At 35.1% G+C, this 20,479-nt stretch overlaps 1 protein-coding gene across 2 annotated transcripts; it reads left to right on the top strand.

Annotated features, from left to right (window-relative positions):
* Positions 1-204: 204 nt before the first annotated feature.
* On the top strand, positions 205-20,158 carry LOC149960456 (uncharacterized). Of its 2 annotated transcripts, XM_090164513.1 has the most exons (6): positions 205-288; positions 1,514-1,546; positions 8,657-8,746; positions 9,957-10,267; positions 17,180-17,369; positions 19,789-20,158. In XM_090164513.1, the coding sequence occupies exons 3-6, from the start codon at positions 8,677-8,679 to the stop codon at positions 20,058-20,060; spliced, it is 843 nt and encodes a 280-aa protein (XP_090020639.1). In that variant the 5' UTR covers positions 205-288; positions 1,514-1,546; positions 8,657-8,676; the 3' UTR covers positions 20,061-20,158. The 2 variants fall into 2 exon arrangements, with proteins under 2 accessions (XP_090020639.1, XP_090020644.1); XM_090164518.1 differs by lacking the exon at positions 1,514-1,546 and having other exon boundaries at positions 209-288.
* Positions 20,159-20,479: the final 321 nt, after the last annotated feature.

Below are 20,479 nucleotides of genomic sequence, written 5' to 3'. Positions count from 1 at the left end.
ATTATATTAAGGTTTTTCTCATTGAAAACGTGATTTTTCTATTTCGTTTCTATTGTGTAAAGACAAATTTAAACTAATTTGGATTTAGTTTGGTCTAAAATTATTTTTAGCTGCATCGAGTATCCTACTGTACTCTATATTTTATTTTTCCGACAATTTGAGATTTTGCCGAATGGACTCTGGTAAGTTGCTTTTCTTGAGTTTCGAGGAACGGATTGGCGACACATTTCGTAAAAGTTGAGTAGTTATTAAACACCTATTAGTTTACTTGGGATTTTTTAACAACAGGTACTTTTGTTTTTTTTTTTGGTTTGTTATTGGTCTAGGATTACAGTAATGCAAAAAGTTTTAACGGCAGTTTATTATTTAGAAAGATAGGATAAATGTAAAATTGTTACTTGCCAGCAATTTTTACCACGGAAAATACCGACATATTTCAAGATCTTTGTAGGTGTTGGATGAGGTAGGACTGATGGCGGAATAGATTTAACGGCAAGATATTACTAAATTTAATATAAGAAAAATTGAGTTGAAGAGAACCAGTAGAACGCACAACAACACAAACCCCAGTGAAATTTGGACAAACCGAAGGCAAAAATAAAAACCTAACCCCCCCCCCCCAAAAAAAAATACTTCATTCTGTCTTTTTTTTTTGCGATACACACACATCGGTGTCGACCCGAGGCCTTAGACACCAGCACAAACACAATAACTGATTAATCAGGGCGAGATATGTGTAACGGCCACGCCAACGGGGGGAACTTCATTCTGTCTAATTAGACCATGGGGAGTTAAAAAAATATTCAAAAAACCCGCCGCAAGTATTTTTTAAATTTGATTAAAAATTTCAAGACTGTATGTATTTCCCTTAACTCCGACCACGGCCGTCTACTGACATCGTCGATTCACCTCCGTAAATATAATGGATACCGCAGGACTGGTGGTGGGAACTAAATGGCTACACCAAATGGTTAAACTGTACTATATATACTAAAGTATAATAAATGCATTTACTGAACATCAAAATAAAAACAAGGAACTAAATGTAAATAGTAACATTTTGGAAAAGGTACCATTTAGCTGTGCCATCTATAACGCTACCTAGACGACAGTACCTAGTATAGTCGCTTGTGGTGCGAATTAAACAAGGGAGAGCGACTGAAAGATTAATCGATCCCACACTCAGGAGTTTCCCCGCCTCCTGGGTGCATACCGTGCATATATTAAAACCACCTACGGACATCGTATCTAGTGAAATCCTACCTAGTATCTAGCGAATTGAATTCGCCATAAAAAAACACATTTTCGGTATGCACAGTTTTTAAAAATTTAGTAATATCTTGCCGTTAAATCTAATTCGTCATTAGTCCTACCTCATCCAAAACGTACCAAAATCTCGAAATATGTCGTATTTCCAGAGAAAATCTCTAAATAAAAATGCAAATTTACGCATGGACGGACAATGTCGTAAATTTATCCAGATTTTGTAAAGATGTATAACTTTATATTTCAGTCAACTTGAAGTAAAGTCGGATACACGAAATATGTGAGTGATTGAAAGTGCAAAATATAATAATTGTTATAGTTCTTGGTAAATTCGTATTGACTTTCTGTAAATATACGGCGTTCTTTCGTGTAACAGCCAATCGGACAGTCGACTAAGTAAAAACGTATGTGCCCCATTACCACGCGACAATTAAAAAAATAGATCCGAAAAATAGATAAGGGAAGTAAAGAGGTGCAAGTCGGAAGTTCGGAACCATCCGGAAATTTGATAAGGGAAGCAAAGGGGTATAAGTCGAAAAAAAATTTAAAAGCCGAGACCAGCCGGATAAATAGATAAGGGAAGCAAAGAGTCAAAAGTCCAAGTCGAGTAAAATAAAAATAAAATTGAATTAGATTAATAACCATGTCAGGTATTTGGTATTAGGCGGGTTTAGTTGTAAATCAGGCCCTGAACATTGAGTTAAACCGTTCTCGAGTTTTTAGGAACATGACATACAAATAAATAAAAGGACAAACTTTAAGACTTCTAGCTTATGTAACATAATTACTCATAAGTATGCCACTAGTTCTATTTCTTCACTAACGGTTTGTTTCACAGATATTGCGTCATCCGTACCCTACGTAATATTTGACGTCATATTTGATGTCATCGAATCTCAAATGCTGATTATGCCGTCGCACAATTAGCTCTACGTCTGATCAGGGGGTAGAAACGTACGCGAAATGCGTTGTCTCATGCGATTCCCTAGTGGGAGAGGTGGGGGTGGAAGTTTAGTCTGAAAAGTTTCAGCGGGTTCGTCTGCTTCAATATATGGTCCTCGTTCGGGCCTCGGGCTAAAAAGGGATCACGCTTATTGTCAAAATAAACTACCCAAATCTAAAAAGCCGAATGGGTAGTACTACAATTTTAATTATCATCGATGTAGTCATAAATTGTTTGTTTTAAATATAATCTCAGGGGTAAACTTTAAAAAATGCTTCAAAATTAATATATTTGCCCAATGAAGAGATTGAATCTCCTAATTTACCTTTTGTATAAATAAGTTTTAAATGCATAATTTCAAATGTTTTTCTATATTTTTATTCTTTTTAAACAGCTTTGCTTAAAAAAAATTAAGGCTAGAGGTCGGCGGAACGAATAAATTAACCGGCAAAATTTCGATGAACCATAAAACGTTTGGTTAACTGTTTTTTATGAACATTTTATAGAAATAAACAACGATTTAACATACAAAAATAATCGATTTTTTCGTATATTTTTTGGATAATTTGCGGTTATGAATAAAAATAAATAATTGGATAATTTCTTATTCAAACGCCGATCTCTAATTAAGGCAAATCCAATAAAAAATGATGACAAATGAAGCATTACATTAGGCTTAGTTGTCCATATTTACAATTGAAGGCACCAACGTTATTAATAAACTTCGCTACAATTTCAATTTAACCCAACTTATAATTAAAGATGATTTGTGATAGTTATTACAACTCTTGAATTGACAAGATTTTCCCGTATTTAGTTGACACCTTGGTAAAATAAAATTCCAATTAGTAAAATAAAGAAAATTTACGCTTCAAATCAAACTTGGTCCAAACCTCGGGCCTCGTCCTCCAGTCCCGATTTTTACGAGATTTAAAACTGAACCGAACTGAATTTTTCAGACTTTTTACCCCCTCGCTATTACTTTGCCCCCCCGCAACTAGGGAACCGCGTGGTTAGACGGGAGCCCGTAGGAAACTCGCCGCATTTCCAATCTAGGGTACGTACATGTAGTCTAGATTATCTTTGGTCTGATAAACCGACGGCCATTATTTTAGTAAACAAACCGGTGAGAACAACCAAGGCTTAGGAGCTAAAATGAACTACAATATACTGTCAGGTGCTGTTAATGCAATTATTATGCAAATTAATGAAGTTTTCGGAGACTCAGATTCCAAAATAAATTTGCATTGTCTAATTAAAAAGCTGGTTTATTGGCAAAAATAGCTTAAATTCAGGTTGAGCTTTTCTGGGGCATCTACAAGTTTGGATTCTTTTCAGATTCTTTTAAGCCTAGACCTAACTTTTCTAGGCTTGGTATGGGTTTTTATAACGCTGGTGGAATATCCCACTTCGACGACTTGTTCCATTTTCGAACCGAACCGTATTGGTCATTTTCCCCAACCTTTTATTTTACTAAACTTTTCATTTTTTAACTTCAGTCTGCACAAACCGAGTAAGTTTATAAATTTCAATAAAGAGACATTGAGCTGACTAAAATCCCTTCGCAATTTAGAGGTTTCCCATTAGCTACATATGTTAGTAGCCAATAGTGTAACTCCCAAAATTACTAGGATGAATAAAAAGGTTAAAATCTAAGGTAGTCCACTTTTTTACTGGTTCGTGGTGAAACAAACCGTTAGTGATGATTTTTTCGAATGGAATAAAGGTACAGTGGCATACTCATAAGTAATTATGTTACATATGCTTTGATCCCATTCGACCGAAATCCCATTCGTTCGAAAACGATTTAACATTGAGTCCCAATCGATCGAAAATACCCCAATTGTGCGGTTTACAGCCCAATTTTGCACGTTTATATTATTTTTTATAGTAGGCCTACATCAAATTTCGTTTTTATGAGACGTTTTTTAAAAAGGTTTACTTCTTATATAAATAAGTGTTGATAGTCTTATTGGAGCCAGTTAGCTAAAATGGAGAAAATAGCTCACAAAGGGGGTTTTTTGTACATTAAGAATGATTATTTGTTTCGCTTAAACAAAACGGTAAATAAATCTAGTTATTATTGTATTCTTGATATAAATAAAAAGTTCAAATCATAAATATATTTATAAAAGCGCGCCACCCTAGGGAAGTGAGAGACTAACCTAACCTAACCTAACCTAACCTAACCTTACCGTTAGTACACCTGTAGCAATTTTGTTTAGGTATAACGTTTTTTGCGTACCCTGCTATATTTCGGGGCAGAAGTAAAAAACAAAACAAAAGGTCCCAATGAACCGAATCCGCCTTTTGGGCTATATTTCGGAAACATATTGAATTCGGTCGAATGGGATTTCGATCGAATGGGAATATACCGTTACGCATGCTTATAGTTATAGATTTGGTATTTGCATAAAAGTTTTACCACCAGAGGGCACTAAGTTAGTAAACAAAAAACCTAGAGCCATGCAACCGAAGGTCACGAGTGACGAAGCAAACAATATTTAAATTTGCAAGTTATCTTGACTTTTGTATACAGGAATGAATTATATGGGCACAAGATAACTATGAAGTAGATTTATACACTATAGAGTGGAAGAAACCATTTTGGGATTGGTGATCTAGACTAGTTGGAACTCTTAAGATAATTTAACTAAAGAAAGGTCAAACGGCAGCTACTACTAGGTAGTGGGTAGATACTAGAGTATTAGGTAAGCTGCTACTGACGTGAGGTTGTTTGTGGGAAAAAAATCGAGAAGTGTCTTATTTTCTGAAGCTGTATTTTAATCGTTTTACTCATTAGCGATATTAGCGAAAGGCAGAAGCGACGTATTTTCTAAGCTTGGTAAAACCTACTAAATCATACGCAACGGTAATACTGCTCCCTTTAAATACTTTAATACACTAAAAACTTTTTTCAAACTAAAATTTGGTATTTGATAGAATAATATGATAAAAAATTAATTTGGTCTGAATTTTTGAACGTCACGAAATTTGGTCCAATTATTCGGTCATTTTCGAAATTCGATCCGACCGATGGTTCCCAAAACCGACTATTCGCACAGCCTTAGCACGAATAGATTGTACTGAGATGTACGAGTTATAAGGCCATGAGAGTGGAATCGCCAGTATTTTTTGAGCACGCCATCTATTAAAAAAAATTTAAAGCTTCAATTGGTTTTAATATATGGCGCACTCCTGCGTGTATTAGTAGCGATTCCACTCTCATGGCAGCCTTCTAGCTTGCCCGTTTTCCTTGAGATCACCGGATAGCGCATTGGTTCTAGTCTCATTTCTATTTCTATGCCTATGACAAAGCACTTTTTAGGGCATGCACAAGCCTACTCTCTCCTTACGTCTACGGCCTAACGATGAGACGACCCAAGGTGGTTCTCACCAATTTTGTTCAAACTTGGGGGATTGTTAGACATAGATTTAGCATGTAAAAAGCTAAAACGAAAACTTACGCTAGGCTTCCGTTTTGCCATGGCAACTAAAAATGTTTCTGACAACTTAATATGAAAAAATTCTACGTAAAATAACATGGGAAAATGACTAATTCCAAAAGTAAATAGAGGGAGAAAGACTATGACTGCCTTCAGATTTTACCTTCCACCATGCTTGACACCCTTTTTAAAGAACTAGTGATCACGTTATATTTCTAACCAATAAGGATAGCACATTACGCGCGAAGTAGTGCATTTGTGGTATTCCGGTCCGCACACAAGATGAAAATTTGGAATTTTATTCCCTGGCAACCATGTTACCGCCTCGCGATTTCCAATAGTCTCTCTGTCCAATGCTGACCATTATTTCCTTCGATAATGGTTGATTTTAATCAATAATTACTATATCAATTGTAAAATAAACAAAAAAAGCTCGTAGCTATAGCTATTATTTCAGTTAAACTTGCAAATTGTTAGGCCTTAACATCGTAGATATACCAATTAGTCCCGATCTCTGCTCTTAGATGGCGTCACGCTCTCCACGATTTAAGTGAGCGTTATTCTAGTTACGATTTATTTCTTTTCAAAGGTCATGTTATTATTATTAAAATGTCGCATTTTAGTTTCTATCATATATCTACTTTATTTAGGAACTAAATTAACCAAATTATCGAAAGCAAAAGTTTAATATTCACGTATTTTATAGATAACTATTTTTCATCGTGGCGGAGTACAACCGATACCTTTTTGTCCCTGTAAAGAGGCGAGGGGGAAGTCATTTCCGAAGCCCAAAAGTTTTACCCCTCAAATAAGACGTCGTGCGGTTGGACCCAAGTGCCAGACTTTCTCCCCCTATTTACTTTTGCTAATTCTAATTCTATGCAAAACATAAAAAAATATTTAGTTTTTTAATGAAAAAAGTAATTTTTACATTTTTGGATTACTTTGCACTAATTAGAGTGAATAAAAACTATTTTGGGTGAACACGAGCTAAATTGAATAAATACGGCGTGATTTTAAGTATAATACAAAATATTTCATTGTAAAACTTATGCTGTGATAACTGCCATATATTTTCGCCGATAAATCTGAAAATTTCTACATTACCTTATCTGAACGATATAAACCGCCTTTTAGATTTCGATAAAAATACGGCGACGTTTTATAAAATGGCGGGTATAAATATATAAATCATGGTGCGATAAGTTCGGTATTTGGTATGCCATTAATCTGAGATTTTCTACGTTACATAATCTGCCGGAATGAATTAGTACTATAGATACTCATAGAAATCCGACGCCGTTTTGAAATAGGGCGGAATATGAAATTAAATATATCTTACGATGCGATAACTTCCGAAATGATTCGCCGATTTATGTTAAATTTTCTACATTACATTATCCAGGGTTGCCACACGTCAGGGAAAACAGGGAAATGTCTGGGAATTTTAAGAATTGGTAAAAATTCAGGGAAAAGTCAGGGAATTCAATTTTATCTTGGCACTTTTTGAAGGTAATTTAACTCTAGATCTATGACAAATTCCACGATTATCATTTATTTCCTTGATTGTTTGGCTAATTTTTTCAACATTGCAATAACCTTTTTACTGAAATATAAGTCCATCTAAATTTATTAACTTCTGAAAAAAGTAAAATATAAAGGAAAAATTTTGGCCTTAATAAGTCAGGTAAAATCTCTTAAAATGCTCAGGAAAAACAGGGAATAGTCAGGGAATTTGAATCTGAACATTTTGTGGCAACCCTGTATCTGACCGAATAAAAGGCGGATATCAATATCTCATAATGCTATATAACCATGGACTCTAAATTTAAGAGTCCATGCTATAACCGCCGAAATTATTCGCCGATGAATTTGAAATTTCCTACTTTTGCAAAATGGCGGATGTTAAAATGTCTTACGTTAAAATAAGTTCCGTAATTATTCGTCGATTAATCCGAATTTTTCTGTTTCATTAAATGATCAAATACGTTCTGATGGTAGAAAAAATACAAAATTGAGAATTTAGTTTCATTTAGTATTCAGTTATCTATTTATCGTTTTATTTGTTAAAACTGTGAAATTGTAACGTATTTCTCTTCATTCTAAGGCCCTTTAACTACACCAATAACTTGATTCACAAAATGATTACATGGAAACAAATTAAGGTCGAATGAATGCATTCTTACCATAAATAGATGGCACCAGTAAAGTCGAGTTTTTCGAAGAATCGGATAGATTAATGGCCATCTCTAATAATAGGGTCCTTTTCATAATACAGGTGGTGCTTTAAGGCTCGTATAAACTACTAACATCAAAGAGTACATTTGGTCTTTTCCACTTGAAATGTGTTTTTGGTCTAGACAAATAATAAGGTTGGTTGGTTTAAACACGGCCAACTGTGATCTCGCGCTATAGCGGCCAACCCATTCGCCGAAATTCCGTGAACAAGCCTATAACGAGCGTGGCGCTGCACTCATACTTCAATGCCAAAACTACTCTAAAAAAATAATATTCCGCTAGGGTACTCAAACCATACTGATATTTTTGCTCGTAGGTTAACATAGAAACTTCAACGGATGGGTTGGCCTCTATAGCGCGAGAGATCAAAGCTGGCCATGGTTTAAACCATGCTTTAATAAATGGCGTAAACCAAAGACTGCTTTTAAAATATAATTGAAAATGAATATTTTCAAAAAGAATTATGTTGATTCCACGCTCAGAATTTTAGTAATTTCGTACTCAAATTTAGGGTTTAATTAAGGCAGACTAAACATGTAGACGTAAATGGAGTAGAACCCTAGCAACGAAGGTCAAGTTTCAGTCATTTCTCACTTGTTGACCATTACAATTACCCGCCCTCTTTCTATAGTTGCATAAAACTATTTTGGAAAAATGAATTTAAATTAAAACCAGGATTTGTCCCAACGCGGACCCATACTCGTTTGCCTCAATAGTGGTCTCATAATTTTCCATTTTGCATTTGAAATATATTTATCTTCAGATTTCTCTGCCACGTTTACCATGGACGTTTTTCAACAGTTATACGGTCATTTGAAGAAAATCGCTTTCCCAGATTTACAGACGGGTGAAGGTTAGTAAATAAATGTTGTCCGTACTCCGTAAACATACCCTCTTTTTAGGTAGGTGTTATCGTCCTGATTGGCAACATCTATCGTGTGACTCCACGAAATATGTTTTATCATTCATTTTGGTAATCCCCATTCCCAGAGATTATTGAAAATATAGTATTATACAGGGTGTTTTATTTGGTTCTGACAAGTATTTTTTTACAAAAACTACATAAAGTAGAAATTTTAAATATTGATGGGTAATTAAATTGCCCAACTAGTCAATTTTTCAAGTGAAAAGTAGGTCATTTTCCGTCGAACCAAAGGTTTTCGTAGTTTCAGATGATGCTTTACCAATTCTCAAGTGACCAAATTGATCTAGCACAATGTTAGTGGTGAAAAACTAATTTTTCTAAAAGCGTGAAAATATTTTCCGAAAACGATGAGATTTCACCAATCAATGTCGGTGTATTTACTTAGTCATAATTTTTTTTAATTTCTACCTTAAGTAGTTTCATAAAAATCACTGGTGCGACCAAAAAAACACCTTGTATAAATGCTAAATTTTGATTGGGGTTCTTGAAAACATGGTGTTATATGAATACTCAATAAGGATTCCAATATTGGTGTGACCTTTGAGGTTCTTGACCAGAAAGTGTTATATGAATGATGAATTATGATTCCAATAACGGTTTCACCTTTGAGTTTCTTGACATGGCAGTGTTATATGAATGAATTATAATTCCCCTAACGGTGTGACCTTTGAAGTTCTGAACCAGATAGTGTTATATGAAAGATGAATTATGATTCCAATAACGGTGTGACCTCTGAGGTTCTTGACCAGATAGTGTTATATGAAAGATGAATTATGATTCCAATAACGGTGTGACCTTTGAGGTTCTTGACCAGATAGTGTTATATGAAAGATGAATTATGATTCCAATAACGGTGTGACCTTTGAGGTTCTTGACCAGATAGTGTTATATGAAAGATGAATTATGATTCCAATAACGGTGTGACCTTTGAGGTTCTTGACCAGATAGTGTTATATGAAAGATGAATTATGATTCCAATATTGGGGTGACCTTTGAGGTTCTTGACCAGATATTGTTATATGAATGATAAATTATGATTTCAATAACGGTGTGACCTTTGAGGTTCTTGACCAGATAGTGTTATAGTAATGATGAATTATGATTCCAATAACGGTGTGACCTTTTACTCCAATTTCAGCTAACTCGAAGTTAGCTTCTCCGGATAACTCTTCGTGGACTAGCGGTAGAACATTTAAAGCAGTGAATGGATTAATTAAAGGAGTCAAAATCTTCAATGTTGTAGAAGGATGCAAATATGTTATTAAGTACAGCGCATCGGAGACAGGATCCAGTGTGGTCAGAGTGCTTGATAAGGGAACCAAACATTGGATTGTTCGTTTCGATAAACCGCACGGAGTGAAGGTTCCGTACGAACATATCAACATTAACCCAAAAATCGCGGGTCTCCGAAAGGATCCGCACGTATGGATGCCGAATGGTTCTACTCAAGTAAGCAATTGGATAACAATATTGTTCATTTTATCCAATCCATTTGAGATAAATATTATATTTCAAGTGTTTTAAGTTTCCCTTCACGACTTTTTCTTAAGGCCCTTCCTTAGCAAAAACCTGATTTCACGCTTTTCCAAAATCGTTATAACGTTTTGTTCATATAGTTTAGCGAAATAGTTTTCAAATATATTAGAAACAAATGTTCACTCTATAGGTATATGCTACATTTGTTTCTCTGGGGCTTAAGGTTTACTTGTTATTTTAATTTAAAGTTGATTAATTTTTCCCTCGACTTGCTAACACTCGGAACAACTACAAGAGAAAAGCGTCCATCTGAAACGGTGGTAAAAGGTCTTGGCTGACTAAGAACAATATTGACCAGATGCTAACATATTTCGTTTTCCGTTATTATAATTAGTTTTAAAGATATTTAAGTTAAAAGTCAAAAGTTAAATTTTTGGTCGATCTTACCCTATTCTAAAACGCTTGAAACTGTCATTTATTTTGAATTCATCCTTAAAAGAAATACGTTAGCATATGCGGTGCAAAGTGCGCTATTTTTACAAGTATCGCGCAAAATTTTTGGTTAATTAGTTTTCGCGTCTAACTGTTCCGAGTCAAGACAAGCGAGGTCTCCATTGAATAAACATTGCAAAGAGCTTCGAGCTAGTACCGCTAGAGGGACATAGGGTTCCAAAAACGTCGAAGAGCGGAGTTTTTCACGCAGAAGGGCAAGCTATTTGACCCCCTAAGGAATTTGACAGCTCGGGGGGACTAACAATAGGCATAATCTTCTCAGCGGGAAATCGACAAGAACGTCAGTATTCAATTATAGGGGGGACAATATCAACCTCACTCTGTCCGGTGTTTTCTGCATAGAAACATATTTGGCTAGTTTTCTCTTTCGGTACAAAAGCGTATTTCAAAAATTATTTGTAATTTTTTTGAAATTTTTAATTTCTCAAGTATTTAGATCTATGGGTAATAGGAGAATTGCTCGTTCTCGTATCCGGTGTAGAACGACACGTGCGAAAGCGTGTAGACTTAGAGATCTAAAGAAAAAATATGTTGAGAATACAGTAGTTGAATCTCATTGCGTACCGAATCGATCTGATGACACAGAGGTTGACCCTCAATCTGCAGAAGATGAATCTACTATCGCTCTTTATAATAACTCTGAGAAGCCCGTGTTTTCGCCGGTAGTTCACTCTTATTCCGTTTTGAACAACGCGGAGCAGACCATTGCGTCAAATTTGGAGAATCCCGAATACGATCTGTGTGTGCCGTCCACTTCGGCGCCAAATTTGGATTTGACTCCCAAACGAACCCAGTTTGATTTAGGACAATTGGAATTCAGGTAACACTATTGTTTCTTACGTTTTATTGTGTAATATATAATATTTTTATTTGCTGTTATGTACCAATTATGTTAAATTTTCGCCGTTATTATTAATGGAATCTAAAACCACGCATTCACGTATAATTTAGGCAAAAGTTACAGACTAGTACCATTTCTATAGGCGTTTACGCGAACGTCTGCAACGTTCTGGAGATTGGTAGACGTTCTCGTAACCGCCAAGAAATTGGTTTACTGAAACTGTCTATTATCAATACCTAAAGTAAATCTGGTTGGTAGAAGTTATTTATTTTAATACATTTTTTTGGCGGGGGGGGGGGGTATCTAGTTGGTACGTTATAATAATAATTATATGATTATAAGAAAATAAAACTTCGTTAAATTTGCAAATTTAATTTTTTCTATAAATATCAAAAGATGATATTTATAATAAACGTCTAGATGCTTAGCTCCATATTACCAGGAAATAAGAACCACGAAACCGGTTAGGCTTTAATTGTAAATATCATCTTTTTATTTTTATAAAAATATTAAATGTTCAAATTTAACGAAGTTTTATTTTATTTTACCATAATCATATTTCTCACATACATGTACTGGACTTTAAAAACCTCTCCTAAGCCCAAATAATTATTATAACCACTATTTTTCTATTTGTGGTGGTTGTAGGTCTGCTTTTACTGATAAACCAAAAGATGGCCAAGTAATTATTGAAAAGTCAACACTGGAAGGCTATCGGATCGTAGAGATTAAGTTTGTTATTGAGTGGTGTTTGCACAATGGGTATATTGGAATGGGTGGACGAGCTAAAAGAAGGTCTTCGGAGTAGTTTCATTTTCAAATGATCGTCGTGTGGACGTTCTGTAAAACGGTATTCTGGAAATTCGAAGCCCGGAGTAAATGCAAATGCAGTCTGGGGCACCGTTACAGCTGGAGCAGGACATACCTTACTTTCTGGTATTCTATCCACGATGAACATCCCAACCATAAATTGGAATAAATATAATAAGATCGAGAAATCGCTAGAGGGTATTTGGAGAGACCAGTTGATTTTAGAAATGAAACGAGCTGGAGAGTAAGAGAGACGCTTGGCGATTGAAAATAATGAAGTGCGTAACTGTCATTTGCGACGGTGGCTACAGCAAACGTTCTTACGGCCATAACTACAATGCAAAATCTGGGACGTTGGTGGTTATTGGTCATAGAACTAAGAAGATATTAGACCAAGACACTCGTAACAAATACTGTTACAAATGCGCACTGGGTGCGGAACCAGATAAGGATCATGTCTGCTTAAAAAATTGGACTGCTTCAACGTCGGCGATGGAGGCTGATATTATTGTCAAATGCTTCAATCGCAGTGCAGAAATGCACGGATTGCGTTACACCCGTTCCATAGCCGATGGCGACTCGAGCGTGTATAGCAAAATCAAGAAAGAAGTCACGTACGGAGCAAAGGTCACCAAATTGGAATGCGCCAACCACTGCGTGAAAAACTACACGGGTCACCTGCACAAAATTGCGACTGATACCAAATACCCTTGCGACGCTCGAAAAACTCTTAGACCTCTAATTCCCCGACTGACCATGGCGGCCAGAAGCGCTATTACGTACGTGTCAAAAAACAAAGGAACAGCTGACGATCTACGAAGAGACTTAGCTAATGGACCTTTGCACGTCTTTGGAGTTCACGATAATTGCAGAGTTTACTTTTGCAAATTTCGGACTGGAGAAAAGCCTCTTACGGAAGAAACCAAAGCTAAAGGCCAAAATTTAGTTAATAAACTGAAGCAATCGGGACTTTACGCTCAAGTAATGGTGTTACTTGACAGGATAAAGTTGAAAGCCGACCGCCTGTACATGAACGAAACGAGTAACCGTGCTGAAATGTTCATGAGTAAAGTCGCGAAGTACACCGCTGGAAAAAGAATAAATTATTCACAGAATGGTGGTTACAACAGGCGATGCCTGATTTCAGGACTTTCGTACCAAAAAGGGGACGAAAGTTTCCATAGATCTCCATACAAAAAATTCGCGGGGAGAAGTCCCGGGCTGTATTTCAAGCGGCACATGGAGAAAGACAAAGATTTCTAGCCTCAAAGCGATTGTTTTCGAAATCGGGTCAAAAATATTCCAGAAAACGAACCGAACCATTACCAATAGACACGGACTACGGGCCTCTAGCGGAACAGCCCCCTTTGACCGAAGAAGAGCTTGGTCACCTTAGAGATTCAGGAAGCAGTCTTTTACAAAGCTTGCAAGTGTCCGAGGAGCAGAGGGACAACATTGAAATAATGTCCCGTGGTCAGCATGGGAACCAGGTTTACGACAACAACAAGAAAAATAGACTTACAGCGTCTAATTTTGGAAAGGTAATAAAACGATTGCCAAAAACCTCTTGCCATACTTTGGTAAAGCAATTGCTTTACCCTCAAGGGTTTAGCAACCCTAATACCGAGTATGGGGGAAAAAATGAATCGTTATCACTTCTGAAGTTCGAGGAAAAATATAAAAAGGAATTCAAAATGAATGAAAACGAAGTACTAACTCGAATGAGCGGCCTATATGTGGATTTACAAAACGGGTTCTTGGGTGCTAGCCCCGACGCGGTTTTCACGAACAACGATGCGATTGTAGAAATAAAAACAGCGCCTTCAGCTAGAAATGCCACCAAAGGGCGAAAACTCGAAGATCATGCCCAAAAAAACAGGAGCTTTTGCTTGGAATTGGTTAACGAGAAATTAAAGTTGAAAATAAACCACCTGTACTACTTCCAGGCTCAAGGTCAATTGAATATTACTGGGAAAAACAAATGCTTCTTTGTTTTGTATGTTGACGAAGACACTGAGTTATTCGTCGAAGAAATAGAGAAAGACGAACGATTTTGGACCCAAACTATGTTGCCAAAACTGAGGGCATTTTATATGGATTGCATGTTACCGGAAATAATGGATCCTCAAGTGCCTTTACATAAAAAGTGTCGAGATCCTCCATACATTAAAATCGCCCAAGAACAGGGGAAATTAAAATCGAGAAAAGGAAGAAGAAAAAAGTGAAATAAAATTGTTTATTTTAGGTCGAGTGTGTATCTCGTATATCTGGTACTGATATTTTCTCGCTATTGAGTAGCTCATTGTGAATTAAGATGACCAAGATATGTTATGAATAATTTCCTGCTCGTTTCAAACCAATGTAAAATTTAATGTAAATCTAAAATTAAATGTAAATCTAAAGTTAAATGTAAATCTAAAATTAAATGTAAATTTAAAATTAAATGTAAATCTAAAATTAAATGTAAGTCTAAAATTAAATGTAAGTCTAAAATTAAATGTAAGTCTAAAATTAAATGTATGTCTAAAATTAAATGTAAGTCTAAAATTAAATGTAAGTCTAAAATTAAATATAAGTCTAAAATTAAATATAAGTCTAAAATTAAATGTAAATCTAAAGTTAAATGTAAATCTAAAATTAAATGTAAATTTAAAATTAAATGTAAATCTAAAATTAAATGTAAGTCTAAAATTAAATGTAAGTCTAAAATTAAATGTAAGTCTAAAATTAAATGTAAGTCTAAAATTAAATGTAAGTCTAAAATTAAATGTAAGTCTAAAATTAAATGTAAGTCTAAAATTAAATGTATGTCTAAAATTAAATGTATGTCTAAAATTAAATGTAAGTCTAAAATTAAATGTAAGTCTAAAATTAAATGTAAGTCTAAAATTAAATGTAAGTCTAAAATTAAATGTAAGTCTAAAATTAAATGTAAGTCTAAAATTAAATGTAAGTCTAAAATTAAATGTCAATCTAAAATTAAATTATATGTAAACTTAAAAAAAATCTAAAATTTGTAACCTAAATATTGTAAACAGTAAAGAATGTATTTTTGTATATTTTATTTGTATTTTAATCCCTTCTTCACTCTCTAAACAAACCTCAAAATGCTCTCTTCTTGGAAATTCCGTATGACCTTCTATATTGTATTATCGCCGGAGAGGACTCCCCTTCGAGCCTTTTCTAGAGTGTTCCTACTTGTTCTTTCAGTGTCAAAGGACGCTGTTTCTAATCTTTACTAAAATCCATCCTACATGTATTTTCGCTATCGTCCTTTGTCATCTAGGGATATATCAATTGGCAAGGGGGATGTAATCGGCTTAACATGCCAATCAATCATATGGCGGGTATCCGCCCATTATTTATCTGTCCCGTACTATTCTTTAGTACGATTCTTTAGTCTGTATAATCGACTGTGTCCCCATCTAGTGGCAGAAATCGGTACTTTGTGGCTAAGGAAGGGCCTTAAAGTTTCAAAATTGGTGCCCAAATGGGCATTTTTTGAAAACGCAATTTGAACTCAGAAGCAGCCCCAGTAGCACATAGGCGCCGAAATACAGTTGGTTAAGAGTCCAAAGTTTGTGGACGGTAAAAATTACAACTTACCGATTGTTCAAATAACTGTCGGTGATATACTTGTTTCGGGCCTGTTTACCGACAGTCGGCCGACCGTTGCATTAAAGGTCTCTTTGTAGACGGTAAAAATACAATTTACCGACTTTTCAAATCATCATTGCAATATTGAGTCGTAATACCTACCCATTGTTAGTCGGAAAGGAATTTCTTTGCGGTAAGAATAGTTTCTCCGACTGTAATTCCGGCGGACATACTACCAGTCAAAAGAGTAGTTTCCCGACTGTATGTTGGCCAAGAAATAGTCGCCGTCAGACAGTCGGCCCAACCGAAAATCGGCCCCGTCGGGCAGGCGACAATTGCTACTGGGGAGCTCATTCAAACCGGACATATTGGTCTCACAACTCACTTGACACAAATATTATATTTCCAAAATGTTTCAAGTTTCCTTTCCTGACTTTGGCTTCGAACAATAGACGCTAAAAGAAATTATTCACTCCAAAATAAAAACCGTCAAAAGGAAGGGTTTTTAAATTAAAAACGCGTGAATCTCGATGATATCGCCCATTTTTCGTCGCACGTGTAATTATTTATTCTGATAATAAAATAGAATCACGTGGGCTTAGCAATATTTATCCGCATTTGTCTTAGCCAATAAGATTATCCCTTCCGAGCAAGCACGCGATAATTTATACAATATAACCGTTGAATTTTTTCAAATCAATTTCTTTTAAGATCTATTAAGCACCTGAGCTGTAAGTTTTCAAATTTAAATTATCATTTTCAATTTACAAAGAGCCACGGGACATCCAACTTGAGGAGCTCATAAACTGCTACAATTCCGTCTGCTAAGTAGATGGTTTACTATAATAAATGCAAATCGTCACGCTTAGTGGAAGAAAATCCAGCAGTGGCTGGTGCTCAAGTGTTCGATCTTTAATAAATGCCTGTCCCAACCTTGAAATTCCCTATCTCAACCTTCGAAATGTTTTACACATAAATATACTGAAAGAAAACAGTAGTGACCTTTAAAATGATATTGTACACAACTAAACACAGTACACCTCTGAACTACAATAGTAAAAATCCTTTCTATACCTGCGCCCTCCTAATTACCGATTCGTAAAAGTGTTTTTATTATTGTGTAGGTGGTCCAAGGTACGGCCAAGACGGCACAAGTGATTAATCAAATAAACCAAGTGGCCTTACCCGTGGTTTTGGCCGTCGAATGCGTTTTTATTGGGAAATCTGTTAACGACGATGTCCAACAAGGAACCACTCGTAATTCCGTCGAGGCAGTTGCCCAATCTGCCGGAGGGTGGACTGGCGCTATGGGAGGTACTATGGACATTCTTTGTATTTCAGTCATCACAATTGTTAGATGCTACCTATAACGATGCCCAATCCATGTAACCAAAAGTGTGTCAATCGGACCTATTTCTTAATGAATGTTACGAGCCAAATACAAGTTGGGCGGGGAGAAGGGAAAGTATGCCTTGGGGAGGGAAGGAAGCTAAAACCAAATTATACGAGGTGATAATCACCGATTTGGTTGAAACTAGGTGGGTATGTAGACCTTATGTTAACATGAAATTTCACCAAGGTAAAAGTTGCAATAGACATTAGTTTCGCCATGGCAACCGAAAATGATTTTGACAACAAAGTATGTATATTTTCCCATTGAAAAAAACATGAGAATCTGAGCACTTTGAAAAATTTGAAAACAAAAAAATAGATCAAAATTGACAAATTAAATTAATTTTATGATATTTTGATGCATTTTGGTCAATTTGATCAAAATATGTAAAAATTGATCAGAATCGGCAAAAATGGAGATAAAAAAGTTGTATTTGCCAACTAATCGCCGAATCGACGATAATAAATGAATTTTATCGAAATTAATAAAATGGAATTAAGTTGTTTGAATTTGATCAAAATTAACAATTTTAATTATAATTTCTATCATTATTTTTTTACAGGGGGCCCTTAGAAGTACGCAGATTCCCATGTTATTTTCCATGGAAAAATATACATACTGTGTAGTCAAAAACATTTCCGGTTGCCGTAGCAAAACTAATGCCCATTTCAACTTTTACCTTAGTGAAATTTGGTATTACCATAAGTTCTACACACCCACTTACAATTGTTAGTTTCAACAAAATCGGTGATTATCACCTCGGGTAAGTAGCATGGGTCAAAGTAAGTGTATTTTTTGAATTTTCGTCGATCTGTGGAGATGCTATCGCCATCTACCTACGATAAAATACTATAGACTAAAAAAAAGATCCAGAAAGGCAAAAATAACTAGTCTTTTATGTGTTCGATCACGAGTAGAACCTTCATTAAAAATTTAGCATACGAAAGTACTGGAATTGTCACACTTGTGGGTAATTATGTCACTTTTGATGTAACGAATAAGAAGTAGGATGCTATACACAAGACAGCTCTTGAATTAGAACTGAGTACGGAATAAACTTTATATATTTCTAACAATTGGTTTCTGGAAACTTGTATTGATATTTGAGATATTTATCATAATAGTTTGGTGGAACCATGAATTAATCCATCGACAACACCTTTTGACGATGCGGCTGCCGTAGAGGCAAAACTAACAAGGAGACCACCCGAGGTGTAACACACCAATTTTGTTCAAACTAGGGGGTTTCGTAGACCTTCATGTTACTTGAAAAACTCTAAAGGGAATTTATTCAATGGGCAACCGTTTTGCATGGCAGCCAAAAATGTTTTTGACAACACAAAATGGAAATTGTCCCATTGAAAATAAGAAAATAACATGGGAATCTGACCAATTTTTTTAAAAAAAAATTAATTTTTGAAAATGTTAAATACAGAAAATATAAATAAAAAATAACGAAAAAAATCGAAATCGCTTAAAATTTTTAGATTGGTCAGATTCCCATGTTATATTGAATGGAAACATTTCCGTTTTTTGTTGAAAAAACACTTTTGGTTGCCATGGCAAATCGGTTACCTATGGAGACATTTCCCTTTAGGGTTTTTCAAGTTACATAAAGGTCTACCAAACCCCCGAGTTGGAACTAAATCGGTCCGTTACACCTCAGATCGTCTCCTTGTAAGTGTATAGATTTGTATGTATTTCCATAAAATCTCCTATAAAGTACTATAATTTTGCAATATTTTTCCGAAACAGCATGATTCACCACAAAAATTATCTATCTTTTCTAATTTCACGTTTGGAGAAAAGCGTCGCAGTGCCACCTAGGGTCTTTCTATCGTTATTAATCATTTACTCATTTTATCCGATCGCGGGACTCTTATTTTTAACTTATATTCCGCCCTTAAATTCTAAATATTTTATATTTACGTCGTCAGCTTAAACATCGGGCGCTCGTTGATATCGGGTAAAATCCGCGCTTTTTTAGGCTCATACCTTTTTATATTATTATTGTCTTATATTAAAAAAAACCTATAGTTTCTATAACAGGGTTGCTACCCTGGAAAAGTCAGGGAATTCTAAAAATGTCAAAAAAATCAGGGAAATGGCGAGGGAATTTAATTTCGGTAGAAAATAGAATTTATTTTACTAAAATATAGGTAAAAAAATAAAACATTTTGACGCAAATAATTCAGATAAAATCTTAAGAGTTTTTCAGGGAAAACCTGGAAAAGTTAGGGAAATTTAATCTGAGCAAACTGTGTCAATTTAAATTTGAAACTCGGCTCCCTGTGTACTACATTTTTTTAAAACAGTTTTGCTTTTCTCCTGGAAATGTAGGTGGCGCTCTAGGAGCTACCATTGGATCGGCCATAATACCCGGCATTGGCACAATTGTCGGAAGCCTTGCTGGCTCTGTTGGCGGAGGAATCATTGGTTCTTTGGGAGTTGGCTACGTAGTCCACAAAACTTCCGATTTGTACGATTATGGAATGGAAGAAAGCAATTGCGAAAATTGCGGTCGGAAATTCAAGATTCGTAAATACAAAGGAGAAAAGTTGAAATGCTGCGGTAAATTTAATTTCGATATGTATTTATACAGTGCTCTCTAGTGTAAAATCTGATTTTAAAGCTAAGTTGAAATAATTGCAGAAGTTTCTAAATTAAGTTTTAAGAAGGGTTATTTGATTTTAAGAAATTTGATTTAATTTGGTAAATTAGATATCCTATTACGATTCAACTCCATTAAATATGTTTATTAATAAATAAATTTAACGAAGATTAATTAATTTTCTGTCGAATTCAGTACTTAGTAAAATTAAAATATACAAATATTTCATTTTTTAAATTAAAACTTTTAATTTTAATTTTTTAATATTTTCATTTTTTTAATGTTATATTTTAATGCGTCACCTAAAAGCCAAAACCAAGTGGTTTTTACTATAAAGTGTTGTATAAATTCCATGATAGAATCTGAAACCAGTGCCGAAAAGTTCAGACTCGAAAATATGTTTTTAACGCTATGAAACAT

Source organism: Leiobunum rupestre, chromosome 1, assembly GCF_980474605.1.
Source record: "Leiobunum rupestre chromosome 1, qqLeiRupe1.1.hap1, whole genome shotgun sequence".
NCBI classification, from domain to species: domain Eukaryota; kingdom Metazoa; phylum Arthropoda; class Arachnida; order Opiliones; family Sclerosomatidae; genus Leiobunum; species Leiobunum rupestre.
Note: the sequence above shows the minus strand (reverse complement) of the source record. Positions and strands in the feature narration are given on the sequence as shown.

Excerpts from the sequence above, each read along its gene's own strand:
- LOC149960456 (XM_090164513.1), top strand. The coding sequence starts at position 8,677 with ATGGACGTTTTTCAACAGTTATACGGTCATTTGAAGAAAATCGCTTTC. Across the intron at positions 10,268-17,179 it reads TGCCGAATGGTTCTACTCAA|GTGGTCCAAGGTACGGCCAA; the intron begins GTAAGCAATTGG and ends ATTATTGTGTAG. Across the intron at positions 17,370-19,788 it reads GTGGACTGGCGCTATGGGAG|GTGGCGCTCTAGGAGCTACC; the intron begins GTACTATGGACA and ends CTGGAAATGTAG.